This window comes from Periplaneta americana, chromosome 9, assembly GCF_040183065.1.
Source record: "Periplaneta americana isolate PAMFEO1 chromosome 9, P.americana_PAMFEO1_priV1, whole genome shotgun sequence".
NCBI classification, from domain to species: domain Eukaryota; kingdom Metazoa; phylum Arthropoda; class Insecta; order Blattodea; family Blattidae; genus Periplaneta; species Periplaneta americana.
This window is the reverse complement of record NC_091125.1, coordinates 97,578,497-97,598,929: the sequence shown is the minus strand read 5'-3', so window position 1 is coordinate 97,598,929 and position 20,433 is coordinate 97,578,497. Positions and strand designations below refer to the sequence as shown.

The window sequence follows — 20,433 nt, the reverse complement described above, 5'->3', positions numbered from 1 at the left end:
ATTCTGCAGCAACAGACCAACACTTAGTTTACATCATAAAAATTATAATGGTGAAAAATGCCATGCTTAGTATTGAAATTACTCTCTTCCATGCTCAGTTTTGATATCATGAATTTACAAATAAATTCAACCAAATACCTCAATATCTCTAGTGAAGTTAACCCATACAACATCTTTCATATGGCAATGTTTGGACTTGCATTTAGGCATTATTATTATTATTATTATTATTATTCGTATACATACGCGCCTGATAGATACATAATGCTTTGCTATGAACAGATCAATTCATTACTAGTTTTCAGGTTGGAATATATGTTAATCTGTGAGAGAAAACCACTATTGTTTAGGCTGACCTGTATGACCTGTAAACAAAGGATTCGTTAATCTTTAATTCTGTCTGTTATACTTACTACAAGTTAAATGTTAAATATTATGTTTTATTTAACAATGCTCGCAACTGCCTAGATTATATCAGCATCACCTGTGTGCCGAAATTTTGTCCCGCAGGAGCTCTTTTACATGCCAGTAAATCTACTGACATGAGCCTGTCGCATTTAAGCACACATAAATGCCATCGACCTGGCCTGCGATCGAACCCGCAATCTCGGGCATAGAAGGCCAGCGCTATACCAACTGTGCCAACCAGGCCGACTTACTACAAATAACTTAAAAATTAAAGTAATTTAGATGCATCTGAATTCTCTCGTGGCAATGAGAGGAATTGTGAGCTCGAAGAAAGACCACACCCAGAATTCATCCTGATCATCATAATGATTATTTCTTATGAACAGCTTTAACAGTATAATTTTATAAAAGAAAACCTTCTACTGAGTATGTTCGAATTATCGGAGAGGCACTACTCCCAAAATCTTGTTTATTCTATCAACCAAACTACAGGAGACAATAAGTTATAGTCGTCTGCCTGTAAACATGAGAGCCTGAAGCAATGCTCGTCTTACAAGCAATCCAGCAGAAGACTGCAGAGACACGCCAAATATTTGGGGATGGCGAAAAAAATATAAATAAATTCTCTATGTATGAAATAATTTTTAAATATCTCTCTTCAAGGCGTGATTATAATTCACAGCTCTAGTTTCATGTAATTTCAAAGAAATTTTTACTTCCACACAGGGTGCCGAAATGGTTAACTGATCATGACTTCGGGATACATTTTAAGTTAAGTACTGTCCACAAAGGTTCTCTCTACAGTACATAATAGATCTTCATTAATACCTCTTTAAACTGTAGTCACTAACATGATTATAGAAGCATTGTTTTATTTACATACCACTGTTTTCAATTGCAGAGTTTATTCAGAATCGAAATTCAATGTGAGCACAAAATGGCTAACGAATTTTATCTGGAGCCCTCTATCAGAGACAGTTTATTTTATGTGCAGTAAATCTACGACCAGGACCCACATCTTTACTTCCCCCCAGAGGAAGCAATGCTAAGTTCTTTATCACACTTTAAAATCCATTGTCCCCATTTCTCAGTTTTAAGTACTTCGATTTCCTTTTCAATTTCGTACCACCGCTGTTTTTTTATCACCAAAGCATCATCCTGTCGTCCTTGGTGGTGTAGAAGTTAATATACTAACCGTTGGATCATTTAAGCTTGCAGGTTAAATCTGCTGAGGGCGATAGATTCATCACAAATTACAGATTGGTGATAAAATATCAGTTACTGATCACAACTTGTTATTATACCTCCTGTTGACCACCATCATCACCATCACTTCTATCACAGTCATCATATTTAAAAAATGTGACATTTGACTTATTCCATCCTCACCATCTTGAATACTCGAAGGGAGGGGGGGGTGTGTGCGTGCGTGCGTACGCATGTCTAATGCCTATACACTTCACTTGTGCGATTTGGGTTCCGTATTATGCAGATAGATGGGAGGACTGTGACTCTGTTTTCAATGTGTACACTACTTCGGCAGACCACATTATATGTAATGTGTATCTGTGAAGAGTTATGTCTTGTACTAGAGTGAGTGTTCGTGTAAGTGTAGTGTAGGGAATGGGTAAGAATGATGATGAAAATGAGGAAGGGAGAAGGGGAAATCCGGTGCCAGCACGTAGCCTACTCCTGTCGAATAGCACCAAGGAGACCGCCAGGCTTAATGTCTCCATCCGACGGATGAATCACTATCAACAGTGGCATATGCCTTCTCTTCATATGCACTTGTTTCTTTGTTAACTAATACTGAGTTCTTGACAATAAAGGCATTAATTCTCTTGCTTTCCAATATTTCTCATACACAGTGGATTTAGAGGAAAGGGCTGGAAATCACTGAAGATGAATGTGATTCATTTCTTCCTGAAGACTGCACAATGGACGAAGTGGTGAAGAAATAATTCCAGTATTGTTCAAATGTTTTGACAGACCTGTGAGTAATCGAAAGGATGCAACTGCACTTTTCCTTGCATACTCATATATTTTGTTATAACACTGAGACACCACCATCTTTCATTATTTGGAATTTCGTGGGTATGGTATGACATTAAATCTTGATACTTTGCGTTGATTAATTTTTTAACTGTTGAAAATGACAAAGTTAACATGGGGTTTTGTAAGATTTTACTTCCCTTCTTAGCAAGATGGTAAGCAGCTTCATACAAGATAATCCACAGTGTGCTGGTACCCACTGAAAAACTAACCTTTTGTTAAGCTTCATCAAATGGTATATAATTTTCCAACAACCCAGATGGTGTATAATTTTCCAACAATCAGTTATTCTTTCACTTTTGAGTGACAGATAGCTTGTTATAGCAGCAATAGCAGTAGTATTGAATATAACAGCTTGTTGAAAATAAGAGATCCGGTACAACAGATTTTGAAATGTCAAATAGATGGCATCCTGTAAATGTACTATTAATGGGATCCTTAACTAGGTTTGTGATAAGGATGGAACAAAATCACCAAGACAACACACAACAACGCAACAGGTTCTCAGCCATGTCCAAAATTCACCCAAACTAAGAGATATAATTAATCTCCATTCTTTTAACATTAGTTCTATTTGTGAGTATGGTGTTCATAGGCAGAGGTACAAATGGGAGATCACAAGGTTACTTTATTATATTAGTTAAAGTGTTGTTTAATAAGTCCTTTAAAATGATGGGTTTATTTATTTAGCTTTGGCAGCGGCGGCGGCAGTAGTGGTGGTGGTGGTGATGGTGGTGGTGGTGGTGGTGGTTCACAAAAATATCACAGAGATACTGTCTGGACAAAGCAACAAATATTTGCACTTTGGCCTGTATTAGTGTGATTACTATTTGATATTAATACTATGTCTCTTATTAAGTCCATATTGCTATTTATTATTAATACCTGTATTATTTTATTACGGGTATTAATGTGTATTTATTTATTTATTTATTTAAAAATGTATTTTTCTCATTAAGTTTATAACAATGGTAATGTAAAATATATCTCTACTCAGTGTAAATTTACTTATAGGTATGTCGATCTCAGTAGTCGACTGAATGCCAAGTCTAAAGTCCATGGGTTCAAACAGGCACAAGAATGTTGGCTTTTTAAGGGTTTTTCATTTTTAATTTATATGATTAAAATGCACATTAATTAATGCTAGTGACCTGTTTTTAACAACTACAATAGTTTTAGCTTATCATGGCAAGAACTGGCTGGACAACTACTGAAACCCCTAAATTCTCAGATGTCTAGCAGTTGACCAATAATGGTCAATAAATTGGCGTCTCTTGTTCTAGTAGTTGACCAGCTTCTTAACAAGCAATATTTAGGGTTTAGAAGGTTTATAGGGTGGTATTCTATTATTTTACACTTTTTAGGGCCTATTTTATGAGTGAAGATGGGAAGAGAAAAGAAAAAGGCATCTAGGGCTAAGAAGAAAGAACTGTTTGAGTACAGTGAAAAGTATCTTGAAAATGCTCTGCAGAATGTTAGGAATAAAAAGGGAATCATAAGAAAAACTGCAAGAAAATATGGCATACTACATATTACTTTACTAAATAAATTAAAGTTTACTGTCTATTTAAAAAGAAAAATGGGACCGAACACTCATCTAATGGAAGCAGAGGAAAATTTGCTTGTGCTAAGAAGAGTTTGCCAATAAAAACACATACAAATTGTATGAAACTGTAAAATACATTATAACAGAAGATTTAGAGGTAAATGCAAATATAGGAAAGTCCATTTCAAAGACAACAAACCAGGAAAACGTTGGTTCGAACCATTCATGAAGAGACATCCAAAAGTCTCAGAAAGATATGCAGAGGGTATTAATACAGCTTGTCCTGCGCCATGGCATCATGGTCTATGGTATCATGGCTAAGACTCGCGTTACAGAATGCGAGCTGGTTCGAGTCCTCATGAGGGAAGAAATTTTCTCATGAAATTTCAGCCAGTGTATGAGACTGGTGCCCACCCAAGTGATGCACTTGGGGAACTACGAAAAGTAACAAAATCCGGTTGTGAAAGTCAGCTATAATGGCTGGAGGGATCATCGTGCTAACTACATGATCCCTCCATTCTGGTTGGATGATCGTCCACCTCTGCTTCGGCATGTGGGCGTGAGGCCAACAGCCAGCTGGTTGGTCTGGCCCTTTACAGGCTGTAGTGTCATGGATTATTATTATTATTATTATTATTATTATTATTATTATTATTATTATTAATACAGCTCGAGCAGATGTGACAGAAGATAAATTAGAAATTGGTTCAGTGAATTACATGGTTATTTTAAAGAAGAAAAAGCATTGGATATTTTGGAAGATCTGTCAAGAATGTTCAATGAGGACAAATCAGGATTTCTACCTTGCCCCGATACTGGAGAAGTAGCCTACTGGGGCCAATTTCATGTAAGAACTTGTATGAAATAAAGTCTGGTAACGAAAAAGAGGATACAGTATAACAGTTCTGGACACTCTTTGACTGTGAGCGAAAATGAAGAAAATAATATTCGAAACAAAGCAGACTGACAGTTAAAAAAGGGAGACCATACTTGTAAAATTCTTTAGTGAGAAGATATGTCAATATTCCTTTGTCTGTATTATTCAGGATGTATATGATATTGAAGTTATCATGTTAAAAGTATGTGACAACAGGGAAACCATATTTAAAGCAAAAGAACATGATTTTGGTATGGTATAAGTAAATGATATAGCCTATTAAAGAAATGACCAAAACATATGACAAATGTTTTAGGAAAAGGATCAGGTGTGAGTTTAAGGAGGCAGTTAAAGTTGGAATGATTAATTGAAGTATTCTCATAAAGTCAAGATACTGAATCATGTGTAATGTTTTAATAATTGAGCACTCACGTGCAATAATGGGGTAAGTAAATACGAAATACATTCATACCCCATTATTGCACATGAGTACTCAATTGAACTGTGTATGAATAGGCCTAATTTTCAATGGTAGTTTTTAAGACTACAGATTTTTGTACCGTTCTATTCAAATTGCTGTAATTGGCAATAATTAGTAATTATTGATTTTTAAGAAAATTCATTAATATAAATTGTGGTGAAGAACAGGTGCAAGCAGTGGTCATGAACTGGGTGGCAGTGGTCAACCACAGGTACATTACAACAGATTATTTTTCATTTCTTACATGTTGTATACCAATTGTTTAATACCAGTAAGCTACTGAAAGCTTTTATATGCATTTTGTAAAGCAGGTTTCAAACTTCTTTTACATCAATTACTTTTCAAATTCTTGTAGTATTATATTCAATACCATGTATCAAAGAAATAAAACACCTTAAATGGTCAACTACTGATACAGTCACCCTATATTAAACAGAATTACCAGTAGGGCCTACTAAGCAAATAATTTTTTTTTGTAACTTAATTCTAATTCCCTAAGTATCATTTGAGAATACCTTCATACTCGATAATTTAGTCACAATAGAAACAACAATATGAGGCAGAATACATGTCATTGCATCTATTTCTGAGAGTGATTTCATGTTATATAATGCATTCAAATGTCCATAATGAACAAATTTCTTTTCTCAACAGTAGGGCTAGTGTTGCAAGTCTTGTGACCTTGAAGAACTTCGTTCTGTAAATCAGTATTGGTAAATGTTTCTTTTCCAGAAGTCGTCTCTTCAGTGAACTTTGATCAACGATCTACCCTTCGTTCATTTATCAAGAAACCGTTATTCATAAAATCTAGTTTGATATTAGGCCTATATGTTGACAACACTGAAGAGAGTAGGTATATAGTTTGCAAGCTAAGCAAGAAAATGTGTGGCATGTAACTGTGTTGTTTAATTCTAAAGTGGCTCTTTATTCTGTGACCAGACCACATTTCCATTTGTCGTAGGAGGTAAGTACAAGTTTCTATATTGTTGTTACATAGTATACTAATATAATATCGGAAATGAAAATGGTTTACCTTGAGATTATGCAATACAAAAAGATAAGGTTATAATAAAACAGACAGAATATTACCCTACTACTTCGACCAACTCTTCTACAGTAAAAACAAGTGCTACATTTCTGTAATCTACCGCACTTCCTCTGAAATTCATAGTTATCAGTACCGGTACTACATCATTTTAAAATTGCAACAAGCACGTGTTTTAAAATTAGAACAAGTGATTTCGGCCTACATACAACGCTGATACATGAAGAAAAATGTGGCATTTAACAAGAAAGCTTTAAAAAATTAGAGGTCCATGAAAAAAACAACTGAGGTAAGTTAAACCAAAAAATCTGTTACAGACTATGGCACAAGATTTGACGAAAGGGCATATAAGAATGCTAAAGTCCTATCCGAATTAAATTCGCAAGATGAAATAGGCCTAATATTCAACGTAAACAGAAAAGTTAATTTCTGTTTAAATAACAAGTGATGAATTTCAACTAATCTTTACATGCCTCACTTAATTTGGTGTAAATACCACTTAACTATGTTTAAGTTAATTCTTAAACAATGAGTTTGCTGAAGTTACGACTTTGCACCAATCACCATCATAATAAAAAAAATTGGAAAGACTATATGATATTGAAAAGGGTTTCAAAAATAATTTTAAGCAATATTAAGTAACCTAATATACCAATTGACATCATTTCATAAATTTTATGAAAATGATATAGGTACCTAATATCTAACATTTTTATTAACGGAGTCCACTGAAAATAAACAAATATCTAAAACTGTCAGTTCTAAATTCTGGCTCAAAACGTTAATAACAAGCATCTGTTATCACGTACCAGTACTCCAGCAGATAACAGAGGCACATATGCCCTACAAATTCAATATTAGTTTAGGTAGCCTACATATCTATATCATATGATTGTATAAAAACAATTGGTACAGTATCGGTAGGACCTGTAAATAAAATACATGATATTCAATATTAATTTAGATATGAAAGAACATAATAATTGGTACGGTACCAATGACCTCTTATCCTCTATAAAAATTGTTACCCATTAAAATTCAATTCCGAAACATGTAAGCGTAGGCCCTATTGATGCAAGTAGGCTACAGAAAACCTGGAACAGTCTACCTTCTTCCACTATAAATCTGGAAGATCTGCGGATGATTTAAGCGCAATCATCATCAAACTTTCCGTAATTGGGTCTTCTGAGACAACAATGAATAATGGTAAAGTTTTCCCGGACCCTTGAACATCTTTGAAACTAAGCAAATACCGGTAACCTAGGTACTGCTTTACATTAATGTCTTGAAGATTTAATGATAAAGAACGTCTTCCTGTCCTGCTTGTTCATTATTTACAATAACAAAATCTTGCTTAGCATCATATGCATGTCTAAATAAAAACAGAGAAAAATTAAAACAACTTTTTTTGATAGGCTTACGATACGGATTCTGGAAATTAAAATATTTGAAGTATATATCTGCAGTGCCTGGGAAAAATGACATAAGTCAGTTTCCACAAACCTTTTGCGATAATTTATTGACAACTTACGGAACATCTGCTCGCTTGGAAAAAGAGACATAAGAATTTCTCCCATTACAGTAATTCATACAGAAAAAAATCAAATCGTCATAAGCCAGTGTAACTTAAGTTGTCAATAAATTATCAAAAAAGGTTTGTGGAAACTGACTTAAATGTCACTTTTCCCAGGCACTGCAGATATTAAGCGGCCTAAAACAAGTTTATATCAGTGAAAAAATATTTCACAACTACTTTTCACTGTGAAGTTCAGAATATGACCTATGGGACATGTAAACCTACACTCCCAAATCTTAAGTTTCTCCTGCAATTTCCAATCCAAAATTAATGCACAGTCATAGTAAAATCTAACCAATACTGGTGAATAAAATACTGTACAACTTTATGCTTATGTATGATAGCAATGTTCATCATTTCTTATAAAATGAACTTAGAAAATCATCCTCTGAGGATATTGTATAATTGCACTATTTTAAACTAAATATTATGCAAAGTTAAATTTTCTGGGCTTCAGATGATAACTTTACATATTAAGAGTTCCATTACATTTTATGTGGTTCGTTTTACAATTTAGGTTTCTCCCCTTTCAAATGTCATGCATGCTTTTATAATGTAATGTACTAGGAAGTTCAACTGAGTTTTCCAACATACTTTTTCTGCAAAAGAAGAAGTAGTAGACTAGAGAAAACACCAGGACGATCCCTTTTATTGGATCTTGTAGGTGGCATATTACTTTCTTCCTTTCTAAAGAATAAATAACCACAAAGCAACTTATTCCATAAATTAAGCCAGTGCGGAGGACTGTTGAAAATGCAAATGGTGGCACTAAAACTGCTTTGACACCACTTCCAAATTTTCCAACAACACACGACAAAACAAGCAACACCACAACTGTCCAGAAACTCGTGAACAAAATAGCAGTATATGCATCTCCAGGAACGTTCACAACTTCCATATATAGTGGTAACAAAATTATTAAAGCAGTCGATGAAACACACAACACAAGTCCTATGCATACGAACTGCAGTTTTTCATAAAAAGTGTTAGTCTTATTCTCATGTTGCACGATATTGCCCCTAGCGCTATCAAACACATCTTCATTGTCCGTGAATTCTTCATTGTCGCTACTGGCACGAATTAATAAATCTTCTCGTTCTTCGTCTTCCATATTTTAACAAACATTCGATCAATTCATGCAATCTTAGCCGCCTTCCTACTGTCAGCATTTGTTGTCAATGGTATAAACGGCAACGCCCACTTTTTTTTTATTCAATAACGTAGTTCGCTGTTATCATAATAGATGACTCTGGTAGTCGGCCATATTCTGACCATATTGCTTCAAAGCTCAAGCATTTATCCATTCCATGGCTCTAGTATCAAAATACGAAGGGTAATCACGCTAAATGAAAGCGATGAAAGTCAGGGTTGTCCAATCGATAACGTCAATAAAATCTCCCGTGATTCACAATACATACTGTAATCAACTAATCATTCATTTCCCTTGAAAATACCTAATGTGCAAGTATTTAATGGTCTAGTAACCACTACTTTTTACGGTTACACTATTATTTATTTTCCTTGTGTGTGCACCATACACATTTGTAGCACGAACAAAATAATTACTGATATCAATGAAAACTTGCATCTTATTATCGACATTCAGTTAAATTAATAAACATACAGTCGCAATGTGTGTGTGTGTGTGTTTTTTTTTTTTTTTGGCTATTTAACGACGGCTTCCCCAAAGGTCTTTTTCCCTCCGGTCTCCCAACTAACACTCTATGTCCATATGCATTTCTGGATTCGCCCATACGTGCTACATGCCCTGCCCATCTCAAACGTTGGATTTAATGTTCCTAATTATGTCAGGTGAAGAATATACAATGCGTGCAGTTCTGCGTTGTGTAACTTTCCCCATTCTCCTGTAACTTCATCTCTCTTAGCCCCAAATATTTTCCTAAGAACCTTATTCTCCAACACCTTTAATCTCTGTTCCTCTCTCAAAGTGAGAGCCCAAGTTTCACAACCATAAAGAACAACCGGTAATATAACTGTTTTATAAATTCTAACTTTCAGCTTTTTTGAGAGCAGACCGGATGACAAAAGCTTCTCAACCGAATAATAACAGGCATTTCCCATATTTATTCTGCGTTTAATTTCCTCCCGAGTGTCATTTAAATGTTACAACATGTGAACTTGCAGCTCATGACTTAAGTTTTGCTAAACTTGATTAACTGATTCATTCATTCATTCATTGACTGGCTGACAAATTGATTGATTTTACGACAGCTGGATCTTACACTTAGGCCCACTGTACGTCCTATATGCGATGATTGTCTAAATCCGACGAATGGCCCGAACAGCATTTGTGAAATCGATGCTGGCAGACGGGACATCCTTCCTGAGCCCTGCAGGTAAGATCCCATCGACTACCGACGAGCCCGAACCCAGAGCCCTGAGCTCCAAGCCCTTAGAACCTAGATCAGTATCGGAAACCCATACCACCCCCAGACATCATCCCAGCATAGTTTTACTATTACATATTATAGATGATATGAGGGGGAAGTGGAGAGTGTTGCTGGAATGAAAGAGGGAAACGGGAGTACTCCGAAAAAAAAAAAAAAAAAAAAACATGTAACGTCTGTTTTGTCAACCATAAATTCCACCTAGACTTAACCGGGGATCGAACCAGGGCTGCCTTTATGGAAGGCCACCGTGCTAGCACTAGTTACAAAAGCGGCTTTGCTATACAGAACGATTTTAAAGTATTTACCTGGTTTTGGAGATCGATAGATTAGTAACCATGACAGACATAGTGGAAACGCTTATATCAGAGGATAGAGTATCTCTCCAAGTTTGCATTTATAATAAGTATAGACGCTATGACGTAATGTAGACTTAGTCACTGGAGGGCAGTCATAACGAAAACATAGAGTTCACTGGTGAAAACAAAGCTTTTTACGTGTAAGAATTTGCTAAATGAATCGGTCCATACAGAAAGGGCTTCAGTCACAAATTTAAAAAAAACGAGATATAGATGGAAATCATATCGTTATGGGTGGCTCCATCGGCCTGTGCAGAAAGGTATTCAGTCCAATGCTTGGAAAGATAGAAACTGAAGCGTCAGGCTCAGAGTTCTATGCAGAAAGGAATAGAGTAGGCATTTACAGAATGTTTTCTTTAGTGTTCTCAAAACTAGGTCTAATGGACTAAAGCCCTTTCTGTATGGAGCGATTCAAATGTGAGTTGGTTGTGACGATACAACGACGTTTCGTACGAAATATCACCAAGAACCACCTACAGTCAAAACAATTCGTGCATGTTAGAACAAGCTTTAAGAGACTGGCTGTGAATCGTTATAATGTACGCATTTGGGGCACGGAAAATTCTGGTGTTGTGGTGGAAGACGTCCGTGATTCCCCTAAAGTCAGTGTGCTTTGTGCTGTTTCTTCTTCAAAAATTTAGGCCTATGGCCTTTTTTTTTTTTTTTTTTTTTTTTGCGGAGAAAACTGTTATCGGTCCAGTGTACCTAGTCATGACATGGTGTTGAATGACCGTCAACTGAAAGTGCGAGAAATTAGCGAGATTATGCGTGTCTCAACTGAACGGGTGCGTCACATCTTAGTCAATGCCTTGGGAATGTCAAAGGTCCCCGCACAACAGAGCGTTGCTGTACACATCCAGCCCCGCGGCTAGTGTTAAAATTACTGAAAGAAACACCGCGTCATTTTTATTTGCTGACTTAACCTTTAGAAAACTTCAATCAGGGACAATGAGATAGAAGAGGAATCTCGTAATACAAGTGACAGTCGTCCTGGTTAAATATTTTGAAGTAGAAAATAGTCAAGTGATAATTTCCTTCGAGAATTAATAATTTCGAGAGAAAAATTGTTCCGGGGCCGGGTATCGAACCCGGGACCTTTGGTTAAACGTACCAACGCTCTCCCAACTGAGCTACCCGAGAACTCTAACCGACACCGATCCAATTTTTCCCTCTATATCCACAGACATCAAAGTGGGCTGACAACCGTCAGGCAACCAACATTGAGTGCACACTAACTCTGTGTGACTTAAATTGTGGTTTTCTGTTACGTACAGTGACGTGTATTATGCAAATCAAGCTTTCAGGTATAACTCCCTGTAAAGTTGATTTTAATAATTTCGAGAGAAAAATTGTTCCGGGCCGGGTATCGAACCCGGGACCTTTGGTTAAACGTACCAACGCTCTCCCAACTGAGCTACCCGGGAACTCTAACCGACACCGATCCAATTTTTCCCTCTATATCCACAGACATCAAAGTGGGCTGACAACCGTCAGGCAACCAACACTGAGTGCACACTAACTCTGTGTGACTTAAATTGTGGTTTTCTGTTACGTACAGTGACGTGTATTATGCAAATCAAGCTTTCAGGTGTGACTCCCTGTAAAGTTGATTTTAATAATTTCGAGAGAAAAATTGTTCCGGGGCCGGGTATCGAACCCGGGACCTTTGGTTAAACGTACCAACGCTTCTCCTTCGAGAATGTTGTGCAAAATTTCATGAGCGGTTGAACGTGATGTGATTTCGAAAGGCAGGCAGACAGACGTCATTTAAGTTGTATATTATTATTATTATTATTATTATTATTATTATTATTATTATTATTATTATTATTATTATCATTCAGACTTCTCCATCTATAATTTCTACTCTTTTTATAAGTTCTACTCTGTTATTCTGCAACATCGACGCCAAGAATCCATTTGCATCGCAAATCAATACAGACTTCACCTTATTTCTACACATTACCATGTATAGGCAGAGCAAAAAAATATAATTCTAATGTTTCCATTCTCAGTGAAAGATCTATAGAAGTTTATGAAGGAAAAAATCTAGCCCTACAGTATTTATAATCTTGTCCGAAAAAGTAGTGCCATTTTTTTCTATATTCGTTTGCTATTTCCTTATCGGACTTCATATAATTTCAAATTAACTTTATTTACTAATAATAATTTGACACTCCATTAGTATTTTGAAATAAAGAATAGATTAATTTAATAATTTTATCTATTTGTCGTAATGTGTATTGTTTTATATTGCTTTGGATGTTCTCTCTCTTTTTACTGGTATGAACTGTGGCAACTATGCCTGACAGTCAACATACAATAAGCTGCACGGCGATTCTTTTGATGTGAACTATTGTTACATAACCGCACGTGTTCAATACACGCATCGCACAGTCATGTTAAAATATTAAAAGCTATTGTTCTGATACAGGAACCTCCTGTAACATAAGATTCTATTCGTGCTTCTGTTATTATTAAAAATGAAACACTTCAACTGAGTTGCCTTTTTATTTACTAACGTTTATTTTATGCAACACTTTTTTTTTTGCGAGATTTTACCGATCAAAAGGTTCTTGAAATGTTTGTTTTGTGTTTCCTTGAACCTTGTGGCGTCTGGAGTAGGCCTATAGCACAAGTTCATCTATCGACAAAATCTCCTCCGGTCTCGCTGTTCATAATATTTCTCCATTTCGAAGTACTGTAATTTATAAAATACCCGTGCACTTCGCTGCACTTGTTAGAAATAAAATATATAAAGTAATTACATAATTAAAATAAGACATTTAGCCCAGGGAATATCTGTGTTTGATAGTAGGATAAATCGTTTAACATGTTACTTAATTGAAATTGTATTTAAATAATTAAAATGCGATCATTTTTATCCAGAGAGCACTCATTTGGTGCAAGGATAATTCCTTTAACATGTTTCTTAATTGTTATTATATGCAAATAATTACAATAAAATAATTTGGTTCAGAAAACATCCGTTTTTTTGTGCAAGGATAATTCGTTTAACATTTTTCTACATTAGTCTAGAATGCATCCTTTAATAAATCACTCCAAATTAATGTCAATATAGAGTGGATTGTGTAAAATAATAATTTTTTATGTTGACCTCATTGTACATCTTTCTTTTCTTTGTTAAGTTTATTTATACACACTTAATATCTGTGGTCATGTCGCGTGTTTAGCATCTGTGGGTATACCAGTAGGCCGTTTTTACTCCTGTTGAGTTCCTGTTTCTATAGTGTCTTGTAGATGGCTTGTCTTCATGTAACTGATTATAGATTTTGATTAATGTTTATCGTATTGGTAAATGAGGCGGTGATGAATCATGGCATGTAAATTTCCAATCTGGCATTTGCCTTTACGACTAAGGAAAATCATGTAAAACCCCACAGAGTTTGAACCCGTGACCTCTCGAATGCGAATCTCAAACTCTACCATCTGAGCCAACTCGCTCGGTTGTGCATCGTTATTTATGTAAATAAAAAAAATGAAAATGAATGTGGTACATAAATATTATTTTAAGAAACACAGGGAACGAATTATGGGTAAATTATGAGCGCAGGAACGCCATTTCGTGACAATTTTTTAAATAACTCAGCTCCAGAGAGCTCAACGGTAAAATGCTAATTTTTACTCCATATTATGTGCTATATTTTTGATCCAGTAAAATACGCATCTTTACAACAAAACTCTTAAAAATACTATTATGTTCTGTGAACAAAAAGAAACTGAAGTATATAAAATCAGAGTATTTTATGTGGACCAAATAAAGTTTAAATAAACAAATATACAATATATCGACAGAATATAAAGTTTTTTGTGCGTAACAATCTATTTTAATCTTACATCAGCCCTCATAAACATTACGTCCATCTAGAAAAACTACACTTTCAAATAATGAAGGAATTATCCAAATCGGTTAAGTAGCTTCTGACATTTCTTCAGTCCACACCTGTGGAGTAACGGTCAAAGCGTCTGACCACGAAACCAGGTGGCCCGGGTTCGAATCCCGGTCGGGGCAAGTTACCTGGTTGAGGTTTTTTCCGGGGTTTTACCTCAATCCAATACGAGCAAATGCTGGGTAACTTTCGGTGCTGGACCCCGGACTCATTGTCAGCATTGTCACCTTCATTTCATTCAGACGCTAAATAACCTAGATGTTGATACAGCGTCGTAAAATAACCCAATAAAATAAAAAAACATTTCTTCATACAAACACAGAAACATTCTCTGTATATTAATATTGATAAACATTTATATTATATTCTCGTCATAGAATAGAAATATATACGTATAAAAATAGTGTTAAATGAATAATATTCTCCGTTTGTTGTGTGTAAGGCCGCCTTAATTAAATGGATGAAGTCATTTGTTTTCATTTCATTATAGCCTATTAGTCTAGGCGGCGCTGACAAAATGTATTGTTATTTTAAAACTCGTGTATCTCGTTACATATCAGTCCTATCAAAATATAGAATAAAAAGTATTGGAAATCAATGTTAAAGAAACTTTTGTTATGTAACATTTTTCATGAAAATCGATAATAAGCAAGATATTTCGATTTATTTAATTCATGCCCCCTTATAATCCCCCTTTTAAAGTATTTTAAATGTCACATAGCCTGAAATCTAAGTTAGAACGAACTTAATTTAAATTCCAATTTTCATAGAAATCGGTTCAGCCATTATCGCGTGAAAAGGTAACAAACATCTGGACAGACATACAAACAAAAATTTCAAAAATGCGATTTTCGATCTCAGGATGGTTAATTATACAATACATGTTAACATCAATTTTTTTGGAAAACCGAAAATTACCAGAAAAAAATTTGGTTACATATTTATTATTAGTATAGATGTAAAAAGTCTGCTCTCATCAATTCTTGCGTATAAAATGTACTAAATATGTAATAATGAGGTTATACAATGTTACAAAAGCAGGTGTTCTGGAATGATAGATAAGGACGTAATTGACATCAAGTTTTTGGCTTGAAAATAACAAAAAAAAAAACGGATTATCAGTCTGGGAAACTTAATTCCTAAATTCATTGTATTCAAATTTATGTATATAAAGGCTTCATGTAAACGATCTACCGAAGGTCAAAATGATAAGATATGCGGCAGATTCTGCATGCGACCCGAGGTGAACGCAGGACTGATATAAGTCCAGATGACAATAATGAATGAATAATGATTAATTCATATGTATACATGCGTCTGAAAGCCAGCGTTATATCCAGAATAAAGGCGAACAGAGCCCAGAGCCAAAAATTGCTTGGGAAACTGTAGCCTTAACAATCTAGCAATACTGTAATGTACGAACTCTGGGCTAAAGTATCTTCCATTGTAGTCTATCTTGTTAAGACAACGAAAAAAAAAATGCAATGTAAAGATTTTGAAATACTGTATTTAATTCACATAAAATAATGTAAACTTCAGTCCCAGTGGCGGTTCGTGGTTTAGTCATAAAGAGGTTCACTAACGAAAAATCAAAATTTTATGTAACAATACCGGAAATTTAGAATGAAAAATGATGCGCTTAATCTATTTATCTAAATTAACATTCCACTTCTTGCCATCGAATGGACTCATAATTATACACTCGCTTCCGAAGAAACATTTGAATTCATAATCTATGTTTTTTTTTTTTTTTTTTTTTTTTGCCTAAGGACAGATCTTTTACTTCAAACCCAGCATCCTCCAATCTTTCCTATATTCCGCCTTCCTTTCAGTCTCCGCATACGATCCAGTATAGTATATCTGCGTGAGTGCGTGTTGTATGTACATCATCTGATATCTTCTTCTGCCCCGAACATTTCTCCCGTTCACCATTCCTTCCAGTTCATCCTTCAATAGGCAATTTATCCTTAGCCAATGACCCAGCCAATTTATTTTTCTCTTCCTGACCAGTTTCAGCATTATTCTTTCTTCATCCAATCTTTCTAGAGAAACTTCATTTCTTATTTTGTCTATCCATTTCACACGTTCCAGTCTTCTCCACAGCCAAATTTCAAATTTCTAATCGTTTTTCTTCACTTTCTCGTAATGTCTATGTTCCAGCTCCATACAGATTACAGTGCCATACTCCACACAAAGCACTTCACTATTCTCTTAGTTCTTCCAGTGGTCCGGAGAAGATGCTCTTCCTCTATTAAAATTTTCTTTGCCATTGCTAACCATGTTCAGTCAGCAGTCCAAAGACTGACTGGTTGGAACCTCATAAGTTACAGTAGTAAGAAATGACTAATAAGGCAACTAAGTCAGGAGATAATGGGATAGGATGGCCAGTTACTTTTCCTGTTCATTGCATACATCGCTGACTATAGTCCCGTCGCTCTTATTTCCGGCAACCAATCACGTTGCAGGTCGGCTACAGTTAAACATGTGCGTCTTGTCATTCGCTACTGAAGACGTTATGCACTTCCTAAGGCTCGATAAATACTTATTATAATCGCCCGCCATTTTGGTTCTTTCGTTGGCGTTCGCAGAAGCACACGAGGACATTATTTTCCGTTCAATTATTTGCTCAATTACAGTGCGTTTGATTTATTATCGTAGGAACTACGACATGATAATGTTTAATGGTGCAGCAAATAGATTCCTCGTCTGTTAGTTCGGCAACGAAAAAACAAAAATGGCGAACGATACTACTTCACTTCCTAAGGCGTAAGCAAAGAGGAGGAGTCACGCCGGAAATAACAGCGACGTGACTATAGTAACAGTTCACTAATCAGACTTCAGATGTATACAAACAGTAAATTGTTCTTTCTCCGACATCTTCAAGTAAGATGTACTGCCTGACCACAGAACCTCAATCAGAGGTAACTTTATACATAATGGTAACTAACTAAATTGAAAACTTGAAAAACATCAATATAGAGGACTTTTCGAGATTCCGAGCATCGGTGGACAGAACTTAACCAAAATATTGCGACAGCTCTGTGAATTGCACAAAAGGAGTGATGGGGTGGGAAGAGGTTTAGAAAAACTGCTGTATTTTCGAAGTTTTCAGTTTAATTAGATACCAGTAAAATATGTATAAATATATAGGGACATCATTTTATTTTTACTTTCATTTTTATTGTACCTGCATTTCTGAATGTACTTCACTCCCACCCCTTCACTAATGTCCTTGCTTCCGTCAGACACACAAACTTACGACCGCTGTTGCATTCAAAGTCTTCAAGCAGTGAAGTAAACACTGCAGTGTATAGTGTGTTTCAGAAATATGGTTGCGTTTTCTATAGAAGAAAGAACCTATATTAATAATATCGTACTAAATATTATATTCAAGAAACGATAAATTCAGTTTCAGAGAATATGCTTCAAAATGTTTTTAATAATAAGCGTAAAGAATTGAAGCCTGCATTGTAATGAACGGCAACCATTTTCAGCAACTTGTTTAAAAATTCAGATTAGCTTATTTTGAATTGAGGTGGCTACAAGCAAAGGAATGCTACTGTCTTCGCGCTACGAGTTGGCGCGGGGAATAGATAGGCGGGACGGGGGAACTTTACGCTACACTCTGACCTGAAAACTTCAGTCCACTTACTTGGCTACACGGGAACGGAGTCAGACATAAAAGATTCCGCATCTTCGGTGCTGTCGCTATGACTATCATTATCACATTTTTCAAAATTTCTGGAGTATGATCTGTCCATGATAATCATCTGTTTATGTTCCAGCCGTGTATATTAATTCGAACCTCTCAACAAAGCCATTAGCCCCACCGCCCCCATCCTGATGGACAACAATGAGTGTTCTGGACACATTTACGGTAGTCAAAACTCCCGTAACATTTTTATCGTGCCAGAACTTGGGAAACGTTAAATTGGTAGGCCTATCTATCCGCATTTCGTGCAGATACAAAACCGGTTTTTCCACTTTCCTAAGCTTTCTTATTTGCTGTAGATAACTTAACGTATTCTAATTTACAGTGTTTTCCTCAATTTTTTTTTTTTTTGCTGCACACTTCTTCCACCTGAAATCCTTTTTCTTCAGTATTCGTCTTAATGTTGTCTTTCATTTCAAATCAATTTTCTCTTGTAAAAGGGTAGACGTTTGTTGCAGCTTGGTACTATTTTTTTACTTGTTACTTAACGACACTGTAATAACTACTAGCTTCTTCAGTGTCGAATGAATTGATGATGGCGAGATGGTATTTGGCGAAATGAAACCAAGGATTCGCCATAGATTACCTGACATTCGCCTTCCGCTTGGGAAAACCTCGGAAAAAACCCAACTAGGTAGTCAGCGCAAACGGGAATCGAACTCACTCCCGAGCACAACTGCAGATCAGCAGGCAAACGCGCTACCTCCTGAGCTACGCCGGTGGCCCTCTTTCTTTTTCAAATAAAAATTCTCAATTATATCTTTTTTGTCAATCTCCCGTCGAAGTCATCTACATTTGCGTTTCGGTAGTCTGGACGTTTACATTTTTTTTCTCCCTCAGGTGTCGACAACGCACTTTCTTCTGTGCAGTCTTTCATTTCATTCCTTATACGCTGTATTGTTCTTGTGGATAGATTAGAGTCCTTTTCTACCTTTTCTGTAGGTTTCGTAAGAGGAATGCAAAGGCACTGTTGTTGTTTTTCTTCATCACAGAATTATTTTGCACTTCTAATAATATTCCTTTCTTCGCTATAGATTGTCAATCCTTGTTTCCTCTTTGTCGACATATTTACAATAAACAAAAAATTGCTATAAACCTAAATAACAGTATACAATAACTAGACATCGGATTTTTAGGCACTAAAAATTGCAGTTTTAGGCGCCTAAAATAAGCTCAAAATTTGTAAAATTAGGCTCTATTTTAATGAAAATAGGCATTTTAGGCACATCAAGGTATCATACTTGTTTCTTTCACTGAAATTTTTAGTTATACACTAAAATACGCACAAAAAAGTATGTTTAAACATTAAAAAAGAATACTATATTATATTTATAAACAGAGCTGCACAAATTTAATATATTGAAACTAATGAAATAATGATTATTGATATCAAGATTACTCATTTTAAGTTATTGAAATTCAGTTCCATGCTCAGACTTTATTATTATTATCTGCACAGTACACCACCAGAATTTTTTCTAAGTTCTCCACAGTTGACCTTTGCCTTTTGTCACTGAGAATCATTTTGAAAGCAGAAAAACTTCTTTCAACCGAAACTGATGTGAGAAGCGCAAATTTTAAATTAGGTACAATAGAAACATCAATACTTACTGGAACATTTACACTTTCCCCCGATATCACTCTTGATACTTTTTCCAACAATGAAAATCCTACATTCTTATTTAATACGTTGTCCCACTTATTTTTAACTTTTTTTCCCAGTTTCGCCCAAAGCAGAATGTATGTTCACTTGAGCTTCCTTTACTATTGCTGTTTGGCTACAAAGAGATTGTTTTTCACGTTCTAATTGTTCAATGCTTGCAGGTATGAAAGAAAAGTTTGATGTTATGTAGGCAATATCGTTTTTCACTCGTGAGTCATTCAGACAATCTTTCACTGCTTTCACACACGCTGCACTATCAGTTTCAGGTAATTTATCAATAACTGTGACCACTTCTTTAAAATAATACACCACTGACTGAATCCAGGTTCCCCATCGTGTAACAACCGGCTGAGGTGGGAGTGGGATATCTGGAAAGTTCTCTCTGAATATTGAAA

At 35.6% G+C, this 20,433-nt stretch overlaps 2 protein-coding genes across 3 annotated transcripts in view; one reads left to right on the top strand and one right to left on the bottom strand.

Annotated features, from left to right (window-relative positions):
* LOC138706312 (uncharacterized) overlaps window positions 1–9,179 on the bottom strand; it is a 47,657-nt gene extending 38,478 nt beyond the window's left edge. The window contains exon 1 of the mRNA XM_069835444.1: window positions 8,580–9,179. Coding sequence (XP_069691545.1) covers window positions 8,580–9,096 — 517 coding nt within the window. The 5' untranslated portion in view covers window positions 9,097–9,179. The remainder of the gene's footprint in view (window positions 1–8,579) is intronic.
* LOC138706314 (probable peptidoglycan muropeptide transporter SLC46) overlaps window positions 6,026–20,433 on the top strand; it is a 50,581-nt gene continuing 36,173 nt past the window's right edge. The window contains exon 1 of one of the 2 annotated variants that reach the window (XM_069835446.1): window positions 6,026–6,328. The gene's annotated coding sequence lies outside the window, so the exon portion shown is untranslated. Of the gene's footprint in view, window positions 6,329–6,659; window positions 6,699–20,433 lie in introns of those variants that run through there. The other variant, XM_069835447.1, reaches the window with a different exon arrangement.